The sequence below is a fragment of the Hemicordylus capensis genome, chromosome 4 (assembly GCF_027244095.1).
Source record: "Hemicordylus capensis ecotype Gifberg chromosome 4, rHemCap1.1.pri, whole genome shotgun sequence".
Classification (NCBI taxonomy): Eukaryota; Metazoa; Chordata; class Lepidosauria; order Squamata; family Cordylidae; genus Hemicordylus; species Hemicordylus capensis.
Genome location: NC_069660.1, coordinates 44,700,796 through 44,717,971, shown reverse-complemented (window position 1 = coordinate 44,717,971; position 17,176 = coordinate 44,700,796). Strand labels below are relative to the sequence as shown.

The window sequence follows — 17,176 nt, the reverse complement described above, 5'->3', positions numbered from 1 at the left end:
ACCAACATACAAAGCTGCCATATACTGAGTCAGACCATCGGTCCATATAGCTCAGTATTGTCTACCCAGACTGGCCGTGGCTTCTCCAAGGTTGCAGGCAGGAATCTCTCTCAGCCCTATCTTAGATAAGTTAGGGAGGGAACTTGGAACCTTCTGCTCTTCCCAGAGTGGCTCCATCCCCTGAGGGGAATATCTTATCGTGCTCACAACTGTAGTCTCCCATTCATATGCAACCAGGGTGGACCCTGCTCAGCTTAGGGGACAAGTCATGCTTTCTACCACAACACCTGCTCTCCTCTCTGAAGGAAAGACCATTGTGACTGAGGATGAGGGGCTATTTGTAGTCCAATAACATCTGGGGACCCACGTTTGAGATTTTGTGTCGGTCACCTCTGTGTTCCTTATAGTACCCAGGATGCTGCTGGAGCCAAATAAATAAATAACTTGCTATAGTAGTATCATCTCATCCACTTGCTGGAACAGAGTCCTGAAACAAATCTCTGAGGCTGTCATTATAATCTCCTAGCACTAGTCAGCTGCTGTTGTTGTAACAGTCCTGCTCAGCCTCCTCGCATTGCTGTAGAAGTGCTTGCCTCCAGCAGGCTGAGTGGGGGCTGATAATTAAAAGGATGTCTCCTGACATTGCCATTAGTCACCCGCAAGCACTTGCAGATAGCAGAATGAATAGGAGGAATCAGCAGAGAAGTCACTGAAGCCAGCCAGACTTCTGCTGTGTGGTTGTCATTCTTTTGTCTATTAGTAGTGCGTATGGATTTTCTAGACCTAGAAGATTGGCTGTAACCTGGTAGCAATTGCATTTGTCACAGACACTAACCAGACACTTGAGTAGCATCTGTGCACTTCTGCCTGCTATTTGCTGCCTTTCAAACATAGATGTTACTTTATGAAATGAAATTCGGGCCTAGAAGTCAGATCTATTCTCTTCATTGCCATCATCCCGAAACTGCCAGAACTGGAGACTGGGTGCAGCACATGTTCTTAAAATCTGACCCCGCCCCCTAGGGGATGCTTTTGGCAGACAAGGAGGGCTGATAATACAGCTTGTTGATGGCAGTGTTGGTTAAGACAGGTTCAGGGTCCATATTGTTCAGAAAGGTTCTGCAGCAGTGGCCAACTCCAAAATGGAGGCGATTCATTTCACCTGCACCTGCACCTCCCCTGCTTGTGAGCTCCCAGAGGCAACTTGCTGGAAATGGCATGCCGCCGTGGGTGGTCTGAGATCCACGATGGGCAATTCTTACATTCTCCTGTTAGGTTTTCCCTCTGTAAACAAGCATGCATTTGTACAGTAAGCATGCAGGTGTTATCTGTTGTGAAGTTCTAGACCTCTGCCCTTCAGGCAGCACTTCTGTGGCAGGGACATCCCAGGGATATCAGTCACTTGGTCCTTGATCTTTTAAAGTTTTCTATTAATTGGTTTATCCCCTAAGCAAGCAGGGATGCAGTTTAGTGATCTTGATCCCTGTCTTGACATCTGAAAGGGGCAGGAGCCTAAGCCAGAGCAACAGCCCACTTTCTGAGCCCAGATCAGTCCTCCAGCCATGATCAGCTGCATCCCTTGAGAACTGCAGGCAGGACCTTGGCTTGGCTTAGAATTGAGCAGTGCCTGCTGAAGAGGAAGGCCCCACCAGTGTGCGTTCTTTGCATGGTTTCACTCATGTGTTGCTTGGGTTTCCACCTTGGGTGGCATTTGAACCCTGCGTGTGTACTTTTAACAACAGCACCATGAAGCGCTGGCCCCTGCACAGGGGTCACTGAGGGCTAGGATCAGTTACCCCTGCTAACTGAGCAAAGAGGCACCTTTTAAAAGTGGTGATTCTCTTTACTGAGTAGGGGGAGAGCAACTGGCCCTATCCAGCCCCAGCACAGCACCCCTCCAGTGGCTGTGGCTGGTGTCTTTCTTATGTTTCTTTTTTTAGACTGTGAGTCCTTTGGGGACAAGCAGCCATTTAATTAATTAATTAATTTCTGTATGTAAACCGCTTTGGGAGCTTTGGTTGAAAAGTTTTATATAAATACTTGTCGTATTTGTATAATAATGCTTTCTTCACATTTTGAGAAATCCACTGGCTGTCATTGGTGGTGGTGGTGGTTGATCTTGGACATTAATAGATGCTGACAGAATAGGTTTTTATTCATGAACTGAATATAAACTTCACGATGGCTGTCTGAAATGTAATCTGGTGTTTATTACAGTATGGCCTTGATCAGGCTTCCCCAGCCTTTGGCCCTCCAGATGTTGCTGAACTACAACTCCCAGCATACTCAGCCACAGTAAATTGTGGCTAGGGATGCTGGGAGTTGTCGTTCAGCAACATCTGGAGGGCCGCAGGTTGGGGAAGCCTGGCCTAGATATTTGTGCCTCATAACCCTCTAGTCTACCTACTTACTTATCCCTTGCTTTACAATTCAGGTGCTGGTTCCAGGTTTGCACTATGCATGGCAGTCTTCCCCTCCACTCTGCATAGTCCTATATCATTTGTTTTTACAACAAAGCAGTAGGGAAAACAGCAGGATGGCTTCCTCCACTCAGCATCCACACTGCTTCCCCTGCTTTCCATAATTTGTGGGCTAGAAATGGCTTTGTGAGGGATTGGTGCTGTTGGTAACATGTCATTAGATTATGCACCTATTGACTGAATAAGCCCCTCAGAGTTGCTGCAGGGCCAAAAGGAGACATTCGACCTGCCCAGCTGCCGTCAAATTCTCACTGGAACAAGGCCCAGTTCCCTCTTCATGGCATGTTAGGCTTTCAGCCAAGATTGCTACTTCTGATGGCCTCATAAAGGCACCGCTGCTCGCTCCAGGAGTGTGAGACTTTTGCAAGGGAGTCTTTATCCCTTTCTCTCATGCTTTGGATCCTCAGGAAGGACTATAACGCAGTGAAACAGCAAAGGCAGCTTCCTTTATGACTTATCTAAAGGAAATAAAAAATAGAGTTGCCAACATGATTAGGGTCCAAACCTAGAAACTGTTTTTAATCCCAATTATCACAAGACATTAAGAAATAATAAAGATGTCCGAGTTCATATAGGGTGTTTTCCTCTCTCACTGTAAAGTAACTGTAGTTGGTTGACAGCTGAGATTAGTAGAGGCGGAACTTCAAGATCTTGGCACACCTCTTTTCCTAGAAAATGAAGAGCTGAGTGTGGTCCCCCCAGCATAATATAAATCTCCTTGTTTTCAGGATTAAAAGGGACAAACTGACAGCTCTCATGCACGGCTTGCTTGATAAAGCTGAATAACAAGCCTTTAGGTTTGTGTGTTCACATTATGCCCGAAGATTTCTCTTTCTGTGTCTCAGGATTAAGGTTAGAAGAGGCATTTCAGATTCTCACAAGAGGCATCACTTCAACCAAAATGTGAGACTCAAACTACAGAAAATAAATGTGCATCAAATGTCAGGATTTATAAAGCATATTAAATGGGTGGAAGGCGATGCAAAACAAAATACACACACACACCCCACCCCCTCTCTAATAGATGTCCAGGGGCTGTTAGAGTTTAGTGTTATGTTAGTGTTGTATCTGGCTCACAAAAACGGTTTCTGCCAAGGATCTCATGTCATAAATAGTCATCTTAGGGCCACTTCATTTTTATATTTGTGGTGTACATTTAAACAATCTTGTGTTTTGTCAAGTGTGCCCATGACAAACATGCATTATACAGAGTATGCTAATCGGGGGCCACAATTAGCTGCAGTTTTCCATCAGTCATACATGCAGTGGCAGACCTGGATTTGCCTTGGTGTACGATGTGGAAAGGCCTTCCCTTGCACCACACATTCAGTATGCATACAGAGGACTGAAGGGAGACTGAACAAGGTTCTTCCAAAATATAGGTGTTTCTTTCTACCTCAGCCTGGTTTGGGCTTCTTTCTCATCTGTGTTGGTATCCCAGTTTCAAGCACGTGACTTAGAAGCCATTTCCAAGTTTGCTTGTTTGTTCATTCTGCATATTTGTTTACCATTCTAAACTCCACATCTCTGGGCAATTTAGAGTGTGTGTGTGTGTGTATGTATTTAACAGTTTAATACACACACACACACATATATATAGAGCGAGAGAGAGAGAGAGAGTGCGTGTGCACAATGGCCCTCCGTCAAGGAAATTCTTCTGCACACAGGATGAGGTAGTTTATTTTGTATTATTTACACAGAAGTACAGTGTTGTGGTTTTGCGTTTGTAGCAATAGAGAATATAGATGGGGTTTTTTTCCCGGTTGGATGGGAAAGCACAATAGCACTCCTGCAAGGACAATGTGGACTGTTAGTGTGAGGTGCCCTGTCCAGTCTGCTGCATTAATATATGAGGCTGCCTTATACTGAATCGAACCATTGCTCCATCTAGCTCACTCCTTGTCTACATTGACTGTTCAGGTTCTCAGGCAGGGGTCGTCCCTAGAACTCCTTGGAGATATCAGGGATTGAACCTGTGACCCTCTTGTTGCCAAGCAAGTGCTTAGCCACTGGGTTGTTGCTTGGCCCCTAGACCTGCCTGGGGAACAGGTTTGATTTCTCTAGGTTTCTTGGTAGTTGTGGTACATGGAGTCATAGTGTGGACGTGATGTCTCTGTAACTTCCGTTAACAGTTTAATATTGAGGTGGGCCATCCTTTTTATGTACATTTGTGGTATCATCAGGAAACACCTTGGCTGGAGCTGGAGCTGGAGCTCTGCCAGCCCACCATGAGAAGCAGAGAAAAACAGAGTTCAAGAGTTTTCAAACTTGGTTCCCCAGATGTTCTTCGACTACAACTCCCATCACCCCCGGCCACAGTGGCGGACGATGATGGGAGTTGGAAGTCCAAGAGCATCTGGGGACCTGAGTAGCCCTGATATGGTGGGTTAATGATGATGTGAAGGGAAAACGTGGCCATTGCTTGAGGCAAAAAAGTGGTTTTGCCAGCATCTCGTCCTTTCTTTTAAATAACAGCTGCTCAGTATACTGGTGGTCTTGCTACCACACAGGTCCAATCTCTGTGTGTCGTGCTGTTGTAACAGTATAATCTTTGTATTGCTTGTTTTTATTGGCTCACAAGATTTTTGAACCCTTTGCAGGGAGTAGTATCTCCTTGGTTTATGCTTTTGAGTGTTTGAAATAACTTGGTTGGGGAAAATCAGTTTGGGATGGGGCAGTAGGAAAGAGCCTAGCCTTCTGTGCCTTGGAGTGTATGGACAGGCTAACGAAAGTTTTATGACCTTCTAGCACTTGTGTGTTGCCTTCTGAAAGACTGGTTGGTTTGGTAAGAACTGTCTTTATAGAACAGGACAAGAAAGGATTTGACTGTGCCCATTTCTCTCACCAGGTCATTATTGAAAGATACAAGGGGGAGAAACAGCTGCCTGTGCTGGATAAGACCAAATTCCTAGTTCCTGACCATGTCAATATGAGTGAATTGGTAAAAATAATCCGGTAAGTGAAATGCCTCAAAGCAACCAGCTGTGATCTGCTCCTGGCAATACATCCAAAGCAGTGTATGCTTCCTTCCTGTTGAGAATGGAGTGTGCCCAGAATTTTGTTTTGGTTGTCATGGGGACAGGTTTTCCTTCCTTGCTGTGGCCCTTGCATTTTTACCAGCTTGTGATAGCTGCATAGCACAAGGACATTGATCCCAGGGCCGTCTCAACCATATAGATGAGGCTGGTGCCCAGGATGGCACAGTTGAAAGGGTACCAGCCATATTGGTCTCTGTGCTAGTGTCTGGCACAGCCAACTTGCTACAGAAATTGCCCAAGGATCTTCCATGGCTTCCAAGTGATCAGCCCTGGCTATAGAGCAAAAAACCTTGCGACACTCCTGACTGGCTCCCAAGAAGACCATTGCAGATACTGGTTGGCAGGGTCTTGAGATTGATGCAAAAGAACCCTGCCTCTTCACGAAGATGATTGGCTCTGAGGATTAAGTGGCTTTGCAGCCTCCATATTGCTTAGGAAAACAATAATCTGCTTCTCTGCTTTGTGCTGAGGAGAGATATACCCATGCCAACTTAAACCACTTGAACTGAAGTGGGGGCAATGGGATGGGGCCGCAGCTCAGTGGTAGAGCATCTGCTTTGTGAGCAGACGGCCCCAGGTTCACTCCCTGGTATCTTCAGGTAGGGCTGGGAAAGGCTCTTGCCTGAAACCCTGGAGAAGCAGATAAATGAAGTGCACTGGGATCTATGAAAACACACCAACAAACATTTTAGAGGTTGTTAATTTTTACCCTCAATAGGTAAAAACAGCAGAGCACTGGGGAATGAGCACACACTCCAGTTACAGAGTGGGTAGCAGAGGAGGGTATAGTTGCTGCAGCTATTAGAGAAAACACATGGAGATCCTTGTAGAACTAAATACTAAATATTTATTGTTTAAATACATTTGGATAGGAAAGACCTAAACCTAATCTAAAGGACTACCTAATTGATAGGTAAGGAGAAAGAGAGATGTTTCCATCTGCTCTCTAGGAGGAAAGGAAGGATTGTGACTCAGCACAGGAAGTGTGGAAGTCAGATTAGGGGTCATAGAGTAGAGACAGGTAGAACAGTCAGGGAGACCCTTACTCACTATCTCTACTCCCAGTGCCCCTAGTGGTCATTAGGATAGTTGGTACAAAAGGTCGATGCACTGGAACTCCATCTCCAACAAAAAAAGTTCCACCCACCAAACTGAACACACACAACTTAGTCCAGTAAATCTGTTGTTAAAACTATATGTAATCTATAACAAGACAAAGCTATGAGAAATGATATTGGAGAAACAATTGTATAGCATGGGAGAAATAATAAAAGTCCATGAAGTGGAGAATGGTAAAATACATAAGTCCACACAATGGTGAACTGGTGACCTCCATTTCGAAATATCTTCTTCAAGTGGAAGTTTGTCCTGGTGAAATGACACTCGTCCACAAACTTCATTCTACCGTTTTTCTCTCTTACAAACCCTTCTAGAATGTTATCTCAAGCAAATTCTCATAAGATACAAAGATACTTTTGTGGACGAGTGTCATTTCGCCAGGACAAACTTCCACTTGAAGAAGATATTTTGAAACTGAGGTCACCAGGTCACCATTGTGTGGACTTTACTTATGCATTCTACCGTTCTCCACATCATGGACTTTATTATTTCTCCCATGTTATATGATTGTTTCTCCAATATCATTTCTCATGGCTTTGTCTTGTTATAGATTGCGTATATTTTTCACTATTGGACCGAGTTGTGTGTGTTCAGTTTGGTGGGTGGATCTTTTTAAAAAAATTTAATTTAATTTTCTTTTTTGGTTTAAAGCCCTGGAGAGCCATTGCCTATTCGGGTAGGCAATATTGAGCTAGATAGAGCAATGGTCTGACCAGGAATGAAGCAGCTACTGATGTCCCTGTGCATTTGCAATGGGAAAAGACTGTTGATGAAAATTGAACAAGATAGCACTTTTTGAACTATAGCTTTTAATACAAAGAGTTTTTCTCCCTTCCCCCCTGCCCATTGCCATTTTTGCTGTGCTGATACTTGCCAGATGCTTGCAAGGGTGTGGTGATGGTGTAACTCTCCTCTGTGAATTAGAAGGATAAGGTTATGGTGCATGTGTGGTTTCTCTTCATGCATTGGCCTTCTGACATGGAAAAAGGAGAGTCAGTTTGTGCAATAGTGGAAAAGGCAGCGGAGACTATAGTCCTTGGTCTGTGCCAGATCCTGACCGGATGCAAACTCCTGCCATTTGTGGCATCTCTGCTGCATCCTGGCACCCCTGCCTCCATTAGTATTCAGTGATAATTGAACTGAATGATGCCTGTATGCTAGACCTCTGTTTTAGCACTGCTGGAATAATTTGGGATAAGTGGGGATAAGACACATTTATAGAAGACAGGTCTGTCAATGGCTACTAGTCCTAATGGCTATAGGCTACCTCCATGTTCAGAGGCAGGATGCCTCCAAATACTAGTGGCAGGGGGGCAGTGGCAGTGGCAGTGGCCTAGTCCAGTAGGGCTGTTGTTACGTTCTTACTATGCCCTTTTGCATGCAGAGCTTCTCAGGATATAGCACCAGTTCTTAGCAAGTTCAGTATTTGGTGGCTTCAGATGAATGGGGTAAGAAAGGACATCCCCTTTTACAGGGGACAGGGAGCTGGAAGCATTGTTCTGGCATGGTCGTTTAGTTCTTCCCAGAGGCATGTGTGGGCCACTGTAGGATATAGAATGCTAGACTGGAGAGGCCTTGGACCTGTTGCAGCAAAACTCTTCTTATGTCCCAAACTGCCTTTTGCACTTCCCCCAGGCGCCGGCTGCAGCTGAATCCCACCCAGGCCTTCTTCCTGTTGGTGAACCAACACAGCATGGTGAGCGTTTCCACCCCCATCTCTGAGATCTACGAGCAAGAGAAGGACGAGGATGGCTTCCTCTACATGGTTTATGCCTCGCAGGAGACCTTTGGCTACTGAGCATACAACACCAGAGGACTGATTCCAAACTGTTGCATTGATACCCCTGCCCCCCAACTCTCCCCGTCTTGGCAAACCATACAGAGAGAGGGTTGTGGCCCAGAAGCAACACAAGAACCATCTGTGCTCCTCCACCCTTGCTCAGTGTGTGTGTTTGTGTGTGACCCACAAGTCTCAACTCTTCCCTGCCATTGCCTCTTCGCCTTGCGTGTGGCCCTCCCTGGTCCATCCATCCCACCTTCCCCACCGCTCTCTTTCTCTGTGTTGTCATTATGTCCTTTTTTTAGTCCAATGCCAAACTGACAGGGCTTGCAGGCAGAGGAAGAAAATAAATCATTTCCTTGACTGCTAGAGCAGGGCTGGGCTGGGGGTGGGCTGGTCCACTGAACCTTTTATTAAAGGGCAGAAAGTCTACAGCGGCGGGAAGTAAGTATCATTGCTCCTGAGTTTTAATTGATTTTAATTACTTGCATATCAATTCTTGGTGCTACAAAGTAGATGTAGGTGTCTCTACAAGACTGTGTATAATGTATATCTTTTAGGTTTATTTTATTGTTTTTTAAGCAGGATGGGGAATATAATTTGCTTGTATTATGTAGATTCAAACAAACCCAAGCTTCTTTGCACTTTAAAATGTAGTAGAAGTGAGAGTGGAATTAGGTTAATTTTCACACATCTGTACCCTGTGCTGCTTCTCTGTTGATATTTGTACTTGCCTTTTAAGGTGGCTGGTTTTTTAAAAAAAGAAAACAAGCCAGCCTCTCTTTCCTTTCTTGGTCTCTTGCATGCATGGGATTGTGTTTTCTTCCTCTTCTTTTAGTCTTGTTTTCATAAACAGACCATTCACTCACGGAATGTACTGATTTATATTGCTACTTTTTTTCCTTTTTAAAAATTTTACGATACCAAAAAAGCGTGTATGAAAGGAAAAAAAACCCACCCAATTGAATCTATACAAATATCTATATAAATAAAGATAAATTAAAATTGTGTCTTCTAAGATTAGTAGTGTTTCTCTTCCCCTACCTCAACAATGCCTTGGTCATGTGTATGATGCACCAAATGGAGTTCAGAGACAAGATCCCTGTGCAAAATTTCACTACTGCTGTAATTATTGTTCATAGCAGGGGAAGGAAAAGTATCTAAAACTGTCTAACTGATCTGCTGGCTGTTTATGAGTGTACATAAAAACAGGAGGTGTGGGGTTTTCTGCTGCAGGATTAACCCCATTTTCTCCTCCCTTCTGCAATGTTGCACGTACAGTCTGGCCGTATTCAGACATTAAGTCTGAATGAGTGTACAGGTTACACAAGTACGGTTATTCAAACATTGACCACTGGTAAAGCAGTACACTTCCCATCTGTACCATGCATTTGAGGGGCCTGTACCCGGTTCACTTTTTAAATGAACGCAGGTACAGTCATTCACACAGGAGCATGCAGAAGTGTATAAGATATCAATACATGCATTCAGCATAATGTCTGAATAGAGCTGTTGTGTTCCCATGGTTCAGGAGGGGTGTTTTCTTTGGTTTTGTTGTTTGTTTCAGCACATTGATTTTCCTGCTCAAACATTTATTCAACAGATCTCTTTAAAAAGAGATTTTTTTTTAACAGTTTAGAGACTGCTCCAAGAAGTGAGGTAGGCTAACTTAGTGAATAGCCCTGCCCTGGAGCTGGTAGTATCCATCCCCACCACCTATGTTCTTTATCATTCTCAGTCTGTCCAGACATATGAGCCCTCTGTGGGCTGGATTCTCCAATGTTCACCTGACCGAGAGGGGCATTAAGGAAAAAAGGGGTTGCTACAGCACAGCTATTTTGAGTTTCCTATCAACTCCTTGTGGTGGTGGTGGTGGTGGTGCTGCTGCTGCTATAGGTGTTGCTTCTGGGAATCCACATTCCAGTAGAGAACTACAAGCTATGCTGCTATAGTGCTTGGTTATTTAGAACAGGAGTTCCCAACCTTGGGTCCCAGATGTTGTGGGACTACAACTCCCATCATCCTCCACCAGAATGTCTGAAGGCCGTTGTGGGGATCCTAGGTTGGGAACTCTGCCATTGTAGCTGGAGTTGATGGGCACTGTAGTCCAGCATCTGTGGATCCAATGTTGGGAACCCTTGAGAACACTGTTCTAGCAGTCAATGTGGGAGGTGGATGTTTTGTGCATCATGGGCACAGCTTCTGTGGACTGGTCCAGCCTTAACTAACAAAGCCATTGTTTTTGTTTCTGAGTAAACTAGGGATAGCTTCTAATATGTTCATAATGAGCCTATTCACAAGGTATGGCCATGGGGAAATCTCAACCGGGTTTTGAACATCTGAAAGGCATCTGCTCCCGGGGGGCTTCATTTCCTTTTAGTGTTGTACACTAGGGATGTGCCCGAATGTTATTCGGCACCAGCAGGGGTGGTACTTTAAGGGCGAGGGAGGGTGTACTCACCCCTCCTGCCACATTTTCCCCGCTGGCACAATGTTATTTTAAAGCCCCTTTGGCCACCCAAGGGGTGGCCAAGCGTTCCCCCTGCCGCCCCGTTTCCCTCATCAGCCGGAAGTGGCCAGAAGTAGCAACTGCAAGTGTGCCCGCACCCATCCGTCGTGCACACATGCGAGGGGCGGACGGGCGGTCGCTACTTCCAGCCAATGAGGGAAATGGGATGGCAGGGAGGAACGCTGCCGCCCCAAGGGGCTTAAAAATAACAGAGTGCTGGTGGGGGAAAATGCGGTGGGAGGCTTTTAAAGTACCAAACCCACGCCGGCGGCGCCCCCCCCCCCCCCGAGCCGAAACATTTCGGAGGCCTTTATAATGGCCTCTGAAATGTTTCGGGCTCAAGCCTATTGTACACCTTAGTAAATCCCTTGAGAAATCCATAATGCTGGGAGAAGTTGAAGGAAAAAGAAGAGGAGGATGGCCAGCAGCAAGGTGGATGGACTCTATTACAACAATGAATGCACTACTGAGAGACCTTAAAGGCCAAGTTGAAGACAGGTCATCCTGGAGAAGATCTATCTGTGTGGTCACTAAGAGTCGACACCGACTTGATGGCACTTAATTAATCAATCAATCAATCAAAATATCTTAGTTGTTCCTCTGGAAATTATTTTACACTCGTTCAGGAGCTATTTCCAGAAATATCAATAGCAATATCCTAATCAGGAGGAGTTACTCTGCTGCAGTGGAGGAGATAAGATGGCAGCTTTGGTTGAATGGGCAAAACCGGCTTGTTAGCCTTGCATGTAGTCTGGCCATTTCCCATGCAACACAGTGGAAAAGGTGCTCAACTGGGCATTGCTCCTGTGCATAAAGACAGATGCCAAAAGAAACAGGAGAATGAACAGTACAAAGCAAGAGCTAATGAAACACACCGATTTCCAGTATCTTGGAAACATATTTTCAAGATGATGATAGTACTTGCTGCAGGAAGATTCGCAAGCCCCCCTGCTTACATGTTTACACAGCAACACAAACGCACAGTGGCTGACATACAACAAAAGGGGATGTCGGCCCAGCAACATTGTGTGTATGTTGGAAATAATGGGCTTCCCCTTTGTATAACATCATTTGTGCAGTTTTTTGCATTTGTGTGACTTGCATGCGCACAACGTTGCTAGCCTGGTGCACCCTTGCGTGGTATGCCAGCCACTGTTTGCATGAATTAGATCCAAGTAGTCTTAATAATACAAAATGGCATATACTTTGCTGACTGGCATAATTCACCCTGCTTCTGCTCATGACAGGCAGGGGGAATGAGTAATGCAACACCCTGCCATCCCCATCCCCAGGAAACGAGTGGCTTTCTAGATTTCACCAGGCATTGCCTGTGTGTTTTGAAGCATAACAAGGCTTCAGTTCATGCAAACAGTGTGCTGCCTGAGCCTCAGTATCAATAATTGCAGACAAGCAAGCCTTTCTGAAAGATCGTTTGCCCACTGCTTGCCATCCATCTTACCTGTAGAGGACTATTGCGTGTGTTCTAGGCAGCCAGGGGCTATAGGCTACCTCCATGTTTCGAAGCAAGATGCCTCCAAATACCAGTTGCAGGGGAACAACAGCAACCGAGGGGGCATGCCTTCTTTGCCTGATGCCAAGCACAGCCTAACATGGGACCAACTTGCATACCCCATCCAACATGGACACCACAGCTAGGCTACACTGGAGAAGGACCAGCCTCTCTGATCCTACCCAGCAATGCCAATCAATCAGTCACATGGAAAAGAAAATGGCTGATGCCATGGCAACTACTTGGTACCAGGATGTTGCAGCTCCAGGCTTATGTATGCCAGCCCAGATTAGGATTTAAAAGGATGAAAATGAGGGAGGGAAATAATAGAATCGGGGCACAGCTGAGCTAGGCAGGGGAAAATATTATGTTTCATTAATTACATTTAGTTAAATGAGTTTGATGCTCTTTGATGAAGAATGGACTAGGGACACTTTCAGCTAACTAGTACACGTACATATCCACTTCCAGCTTCTAATGGTCCCCAAGTCGAGTAAATAGTAAATGCACAATACACACACTCCCCGCCCGCCTGCCCCAACACACTTTCCCCTCTTCTGCTGTCATTAGCAGAATAATACACCGGATGCAACACACAGCTAGCGGGGAAACAACTCATGCTAAGGTTAGAGTGGAAAAATCAATAATTTCCAGTCTACAAAAGAGAAAAAATCAGTGAAAATCCCAGTGGACACTTTGAAGAAAATGGGTTGTTATTCTAAACTTGAAAATCCAGAGTAATTTTGCTGTCTCCACACACCAGTCTCTGTCATGCTGCCAAATGCTCCAACTTCAGATGAAGTACCCTCTTTGTCAGACTAAAAGCCACCTGGTCATGCTGCTGCTGGACGTCTACTGCCCTTCTAAACAATTTTTTATAAGTCAGGGACATGTTGGAGCGGTGCTGTCTCAAATGGACAGCCATTATATTAGTGGGATTGCAATATCCTAGACAATCCCCTACAACAGCAGACTTTAGCAGCTAGTATTCAAATATTCACAGCTCAGCAGAACTAGGCATACTGGCAGACACAGATCTGCTACCAAAACCGGTTACCCAGTGTCTGCTCCTCTTCTACCACATCAACCTGTGACAGGATGTTATGCTTAAGAGGTTCCGCATCGCTGCTCCATGTCACTGGCTGCCACTTGCAGAGGTGGAGAAACACAGCCTGATAACATCATGTCACATGAATGTAAGAAGAGCTTTGCTGGATCAAGTCCAAGGCCTGTCTACTCCAGCATCCTATTTTGCCCAGTAGCCCATCTGATACCTCTAGGAAGGCCTCAAGCAGGAGATGAGGACATATTCCTCCTCCTGCCATTGCTCCCCTGCAACTGGTATTCAGAGGTATCCTGTTTTTGACCTGGAGGTAGCAGATAGTACATCAGCCTACTGAGGATAAGAACAGCCTGCTGCATCACACCAAAGGTCCATTTAGTCCTCCGCATCCTGTTTCCTACAGTGGCCAGCCAGATGCCTCCAGAGGAGGGCTGCACAACTTTGGTCCTCCTAGAAACATAGCACTATGAGTTCCGATGAACCCCGACTACTGGCCACTGTGGTTGGATGTGATGGGAGCTGGAGTCTAAAAACAGTTGGAGGGCCAAAGTTGTGCAGCCCTGCTCCAGGCCTACTCTATCTAGAAGGTACTAGCTTGTCTTTGTTCTTGCACACTGTCCAAAACATTAGTCCTGGTATATTTTTGTAAAAGTCTCTGCCAATTTCCCCCCACCCCACCATAATTGAGAGGTATTCTTTCTGAAGTTATCTTCCCTAAGTCCATGCTGCCTTCTGTTCAGTCTAAGCTTTGTGGGACACTAATGAACAGGTGGTTTGTTTCAGGGCAGGGAGATGAAGGGTCTTTTGGCCTCCCGCAGCTCTAGGATTTATTTTATTTTATTTTATTTTAGTCGTCACTTTCTGGTATCTTGAGAAGTCTACTATCACATATAGTATGGTTCTCACACATCATACCATGCATATATAATGGAGACGCCAATTAAACTTTAGAATGAAAGTAAATTATTATTATTATTAATTATTTTTACATTTATAGCCCGCTCTTCCTCCAAGGAGCCCAGAGCGGTGTACTACATACTTAACTTTCTCTTTCACAACAACCCTGTGATGTAGGTTAGGCTGAGAGAGAAGTGACTGGCCCAGGGTCACCCAGCAAGTATCATGCCTAAATGGGGATTTGAACTTGGGTCTCCCCAGTCCTAGTCCAGCACTCTAACCACTACACCATGCTGGCTTTTAGCCAACAAAACCCTTAGGTCAAAGGTCTCAAGACTTCACTAGAAAGAGAAACTTAAGTATGTAGTACACCGCTCTGGGCTCCTTGGAGGAAGTGTGGATATATATGTAATAATAAAATAATAAAATAAAATAAAATAATAAAATAATAATAATATCATAAGCTTGAGAACACTTGCTCAAACACATACACACTCAAACCTCAGCTGAGGAGGCCTGGCTCTGATAGCCCTTCAAATCCAGTCTCAAGTATAGCCTCCTTTATACAATTCTTCAAGGCAGGGTTATTATGCATTGCCAGAAGCTCTTAGGTTAAAACCACCCAGTACTGAATATGATAACTGTAGTGCAATAAGGCAAGATGTTTATTTTTATTAAATCCCTTTTGAACGTGACTGCTTAATAAGAAACACATTATAGGAGAACTGAGACTGTGCCCTGAAGAGTGGCTTTTGCAAATATGAAAATGGGGAGACGACACATTTAATTGTCAGTGCAATGGGTCCAAGTTTAATCTCTTCTGTTGGCAGATAAAAGTAGCTGAGTCTCATGAAGTCTTCTAGGCCATGGGAGTTTGGCTAGGTCCTGCTTGGCTTCCCTGTGAGAGAGAACTGCCCTGTCGCTAAAATTAAAAAATCAGGGAAAGAGGCGGCTGTAGCTGTGTTGGGTCAGAAAAGTTAAAAAGCGTAGCAATCACCAAAAAGTGTGTCTGGTTTACTGAAGAGAGGAGCTATGACTGAACACCCTGCAGTGGAAGTGAAGTGGGCAGGATAGGGCAGCCATTTTTGCATAGCCACTTTTTATAAAACAGTCCTCCGCATTTAAATGTTTCTCCTGCTGAGAGAGTAACACGTTTGCAATGGAAAAATTGCTATAGGGCCCCAACACCACTGATGATGCTCCCATTTGGGGAGAAGCTAGACCTTTCGTGCTTTCTGGCCTTCCCCCCACACAAATCCCACAGTTTTGAGGAAACATACCATGCCTGCAAAATAAAGAAGATGTGCATGACATGTAATGTCTGATAAAATTTCCCTACAAAATGAAAAAGATGCACTGATTACACAGGCCAATCTGGTCCACATCCATCTTGTGGGTCCTTATGGTGCTGTGGTTTTCCTTTCTTTTCTGAATGACACCAATCACACTTCCGCAGGGTTGGACATTATATTCCCTTAAAGAAAAGTGAGAACGTCCCATCCATATGGAGGCTCTTTGCATTGATCTTCTGTTGCTTGTATGGACAGGCTTGGGAACTTAACTTTCCATGTCTCTCAGCTGTCAGCAGTTCCATTTAGTTCAAATCAACCATTCGTCTCAAGCACAAACTGTAGTACACTCAAGGCCTCCTGATTTCCAGTGTCTGCATGAGGAGAAAGAGTGTCCAAGCGTAGGAGAGTCACTGCCTGTCTTCCAAGTGGCCAAGGATCCATGCATATCAGGCAGGTGGACCAATCAAATCAAGCCACTGAACCAGAGAAGCAAGAGGAATCAAACAGATGCATATCAAAGTGACTCCTTTCCAGAAAGGGAAAGGTATTTCCAATAGTTTCTCCGGAAAGTATAATAAATATCTATGGCCTTGTCTCTCCCTGGGTACAAGACACAGCCTTGGGTTCAGTTCAGATACTTTCCACCAATTCATGATGAATTGCCCAGAACTGATAGTTGATGGAACATATTTTGATCACAGCAAAATATGGTTGGCAGACAAAGCTTCAAAAGAGGCCAAGGGCCACAGAGCCAGACTTCTCAATCCGTTCTTATGCGCAAACCTTATTCCAGTATTATTGACTTATGCCAGACAAATGCACAGCTCTCTCCCCCATATGCAAAAAGTTATCTTCCCAAAAGTTACACCCACCCATCCATCCCAAGCATGGTCTGTTCCTTGCAGAAGTCTGTTCTCTAAGTGACAGCAGATTACTAGGATTATTTGAGAACCAGCATGGGCTCTGTCCTGTCTTTTCTGCTTAAGTAGAGTCCATGAGTGAGGTAGTACTCCCTCTGCAGGAAGGCATAGAAATAATCCGAGATGAGCAAGATCTGCAGGAGAAAAGAGAAAAGACAAGCAAGAGTGACACCAGTTTCTTCAAAACAAAATGGCTACACTTGCAGATAATGAGTTTCAAGAGATTGCTGCGTATTATAATTTGGAGTATATGATCTGAAATTGCCAAACATTGCTGAAGTCTCTGATTTCTGTTTACTGCACTGCTATTGCCACAAACAAAACAGCCAGGGCTTTCTAAGTGAGAATATCACCGTGAACATAGTGATGATAAAGCCATTAAGCCAGAGGTTCTCAAAATTTGGGTCTCCAGATGTTGCTGGACTACAACTCCCATCATCCCCAGCCACAATGGCAATAGCCTATGGTTTGGGGCAGGGATCTCTGCCAGCCCTACCTGGAGATGGCAGGAATTGAACCTGGGACCTCCTGCATGCAAGGCACACACACACTACCACAGAGCTCTATA

The 17,176-nt window shown here is 44.9% G+C and overlaps 2 protein-coding genes across 2 annotated transcripts in view; one reads left to right on the top strand and one right to left on the bottom strand.

Moving 5' to 3' along the window:
* MAP1LC3A (microtubule associated protein 1 light chain 3 alpha) overlaps window positions 1–9,425 on the top strand; it is a 42,364-nt gene extending 32,939 nt beyond the window's left edge. Inside the window, exons 3-4 of the mRNA XM_053247515.1 lie at window positions 5,329–5,435; window positions 8,273–9,425. Coding sequence (XP_053103490.1) covers window positions 5,329–5,435; window positions 8,273–8,435 — 270 coding nt within the window. The 3' untranslated portion in view covers window positions 8,436–9,425. The remainder of the gene's footprint in view (window positions 1–5,328; window positions 5,436–8,272) is intronic.
* Window positions 9,426–15,043: 5,618 nt separating this feature from the next.
* Window positions 15,044–17,176, bottom strand: part of PIGU (phosphatidylinositol glycan anchor biosynthesis class U) — a 51,321-nt gene continuing 49,188 nt past the window's right edge. The window contains exon 12 of the mRNA XM_053250016.1: window positions 15,044–16,742. Within this exon, the coding sequence (XP_053105991.1) occupies window positions 16,629–16,742 (114 nt within the window). The 3' untranslated portion in view covers window positions 15,044–16,628. The remainder of the gene's footprint in view (window positions 16,743–17,176) is intronic.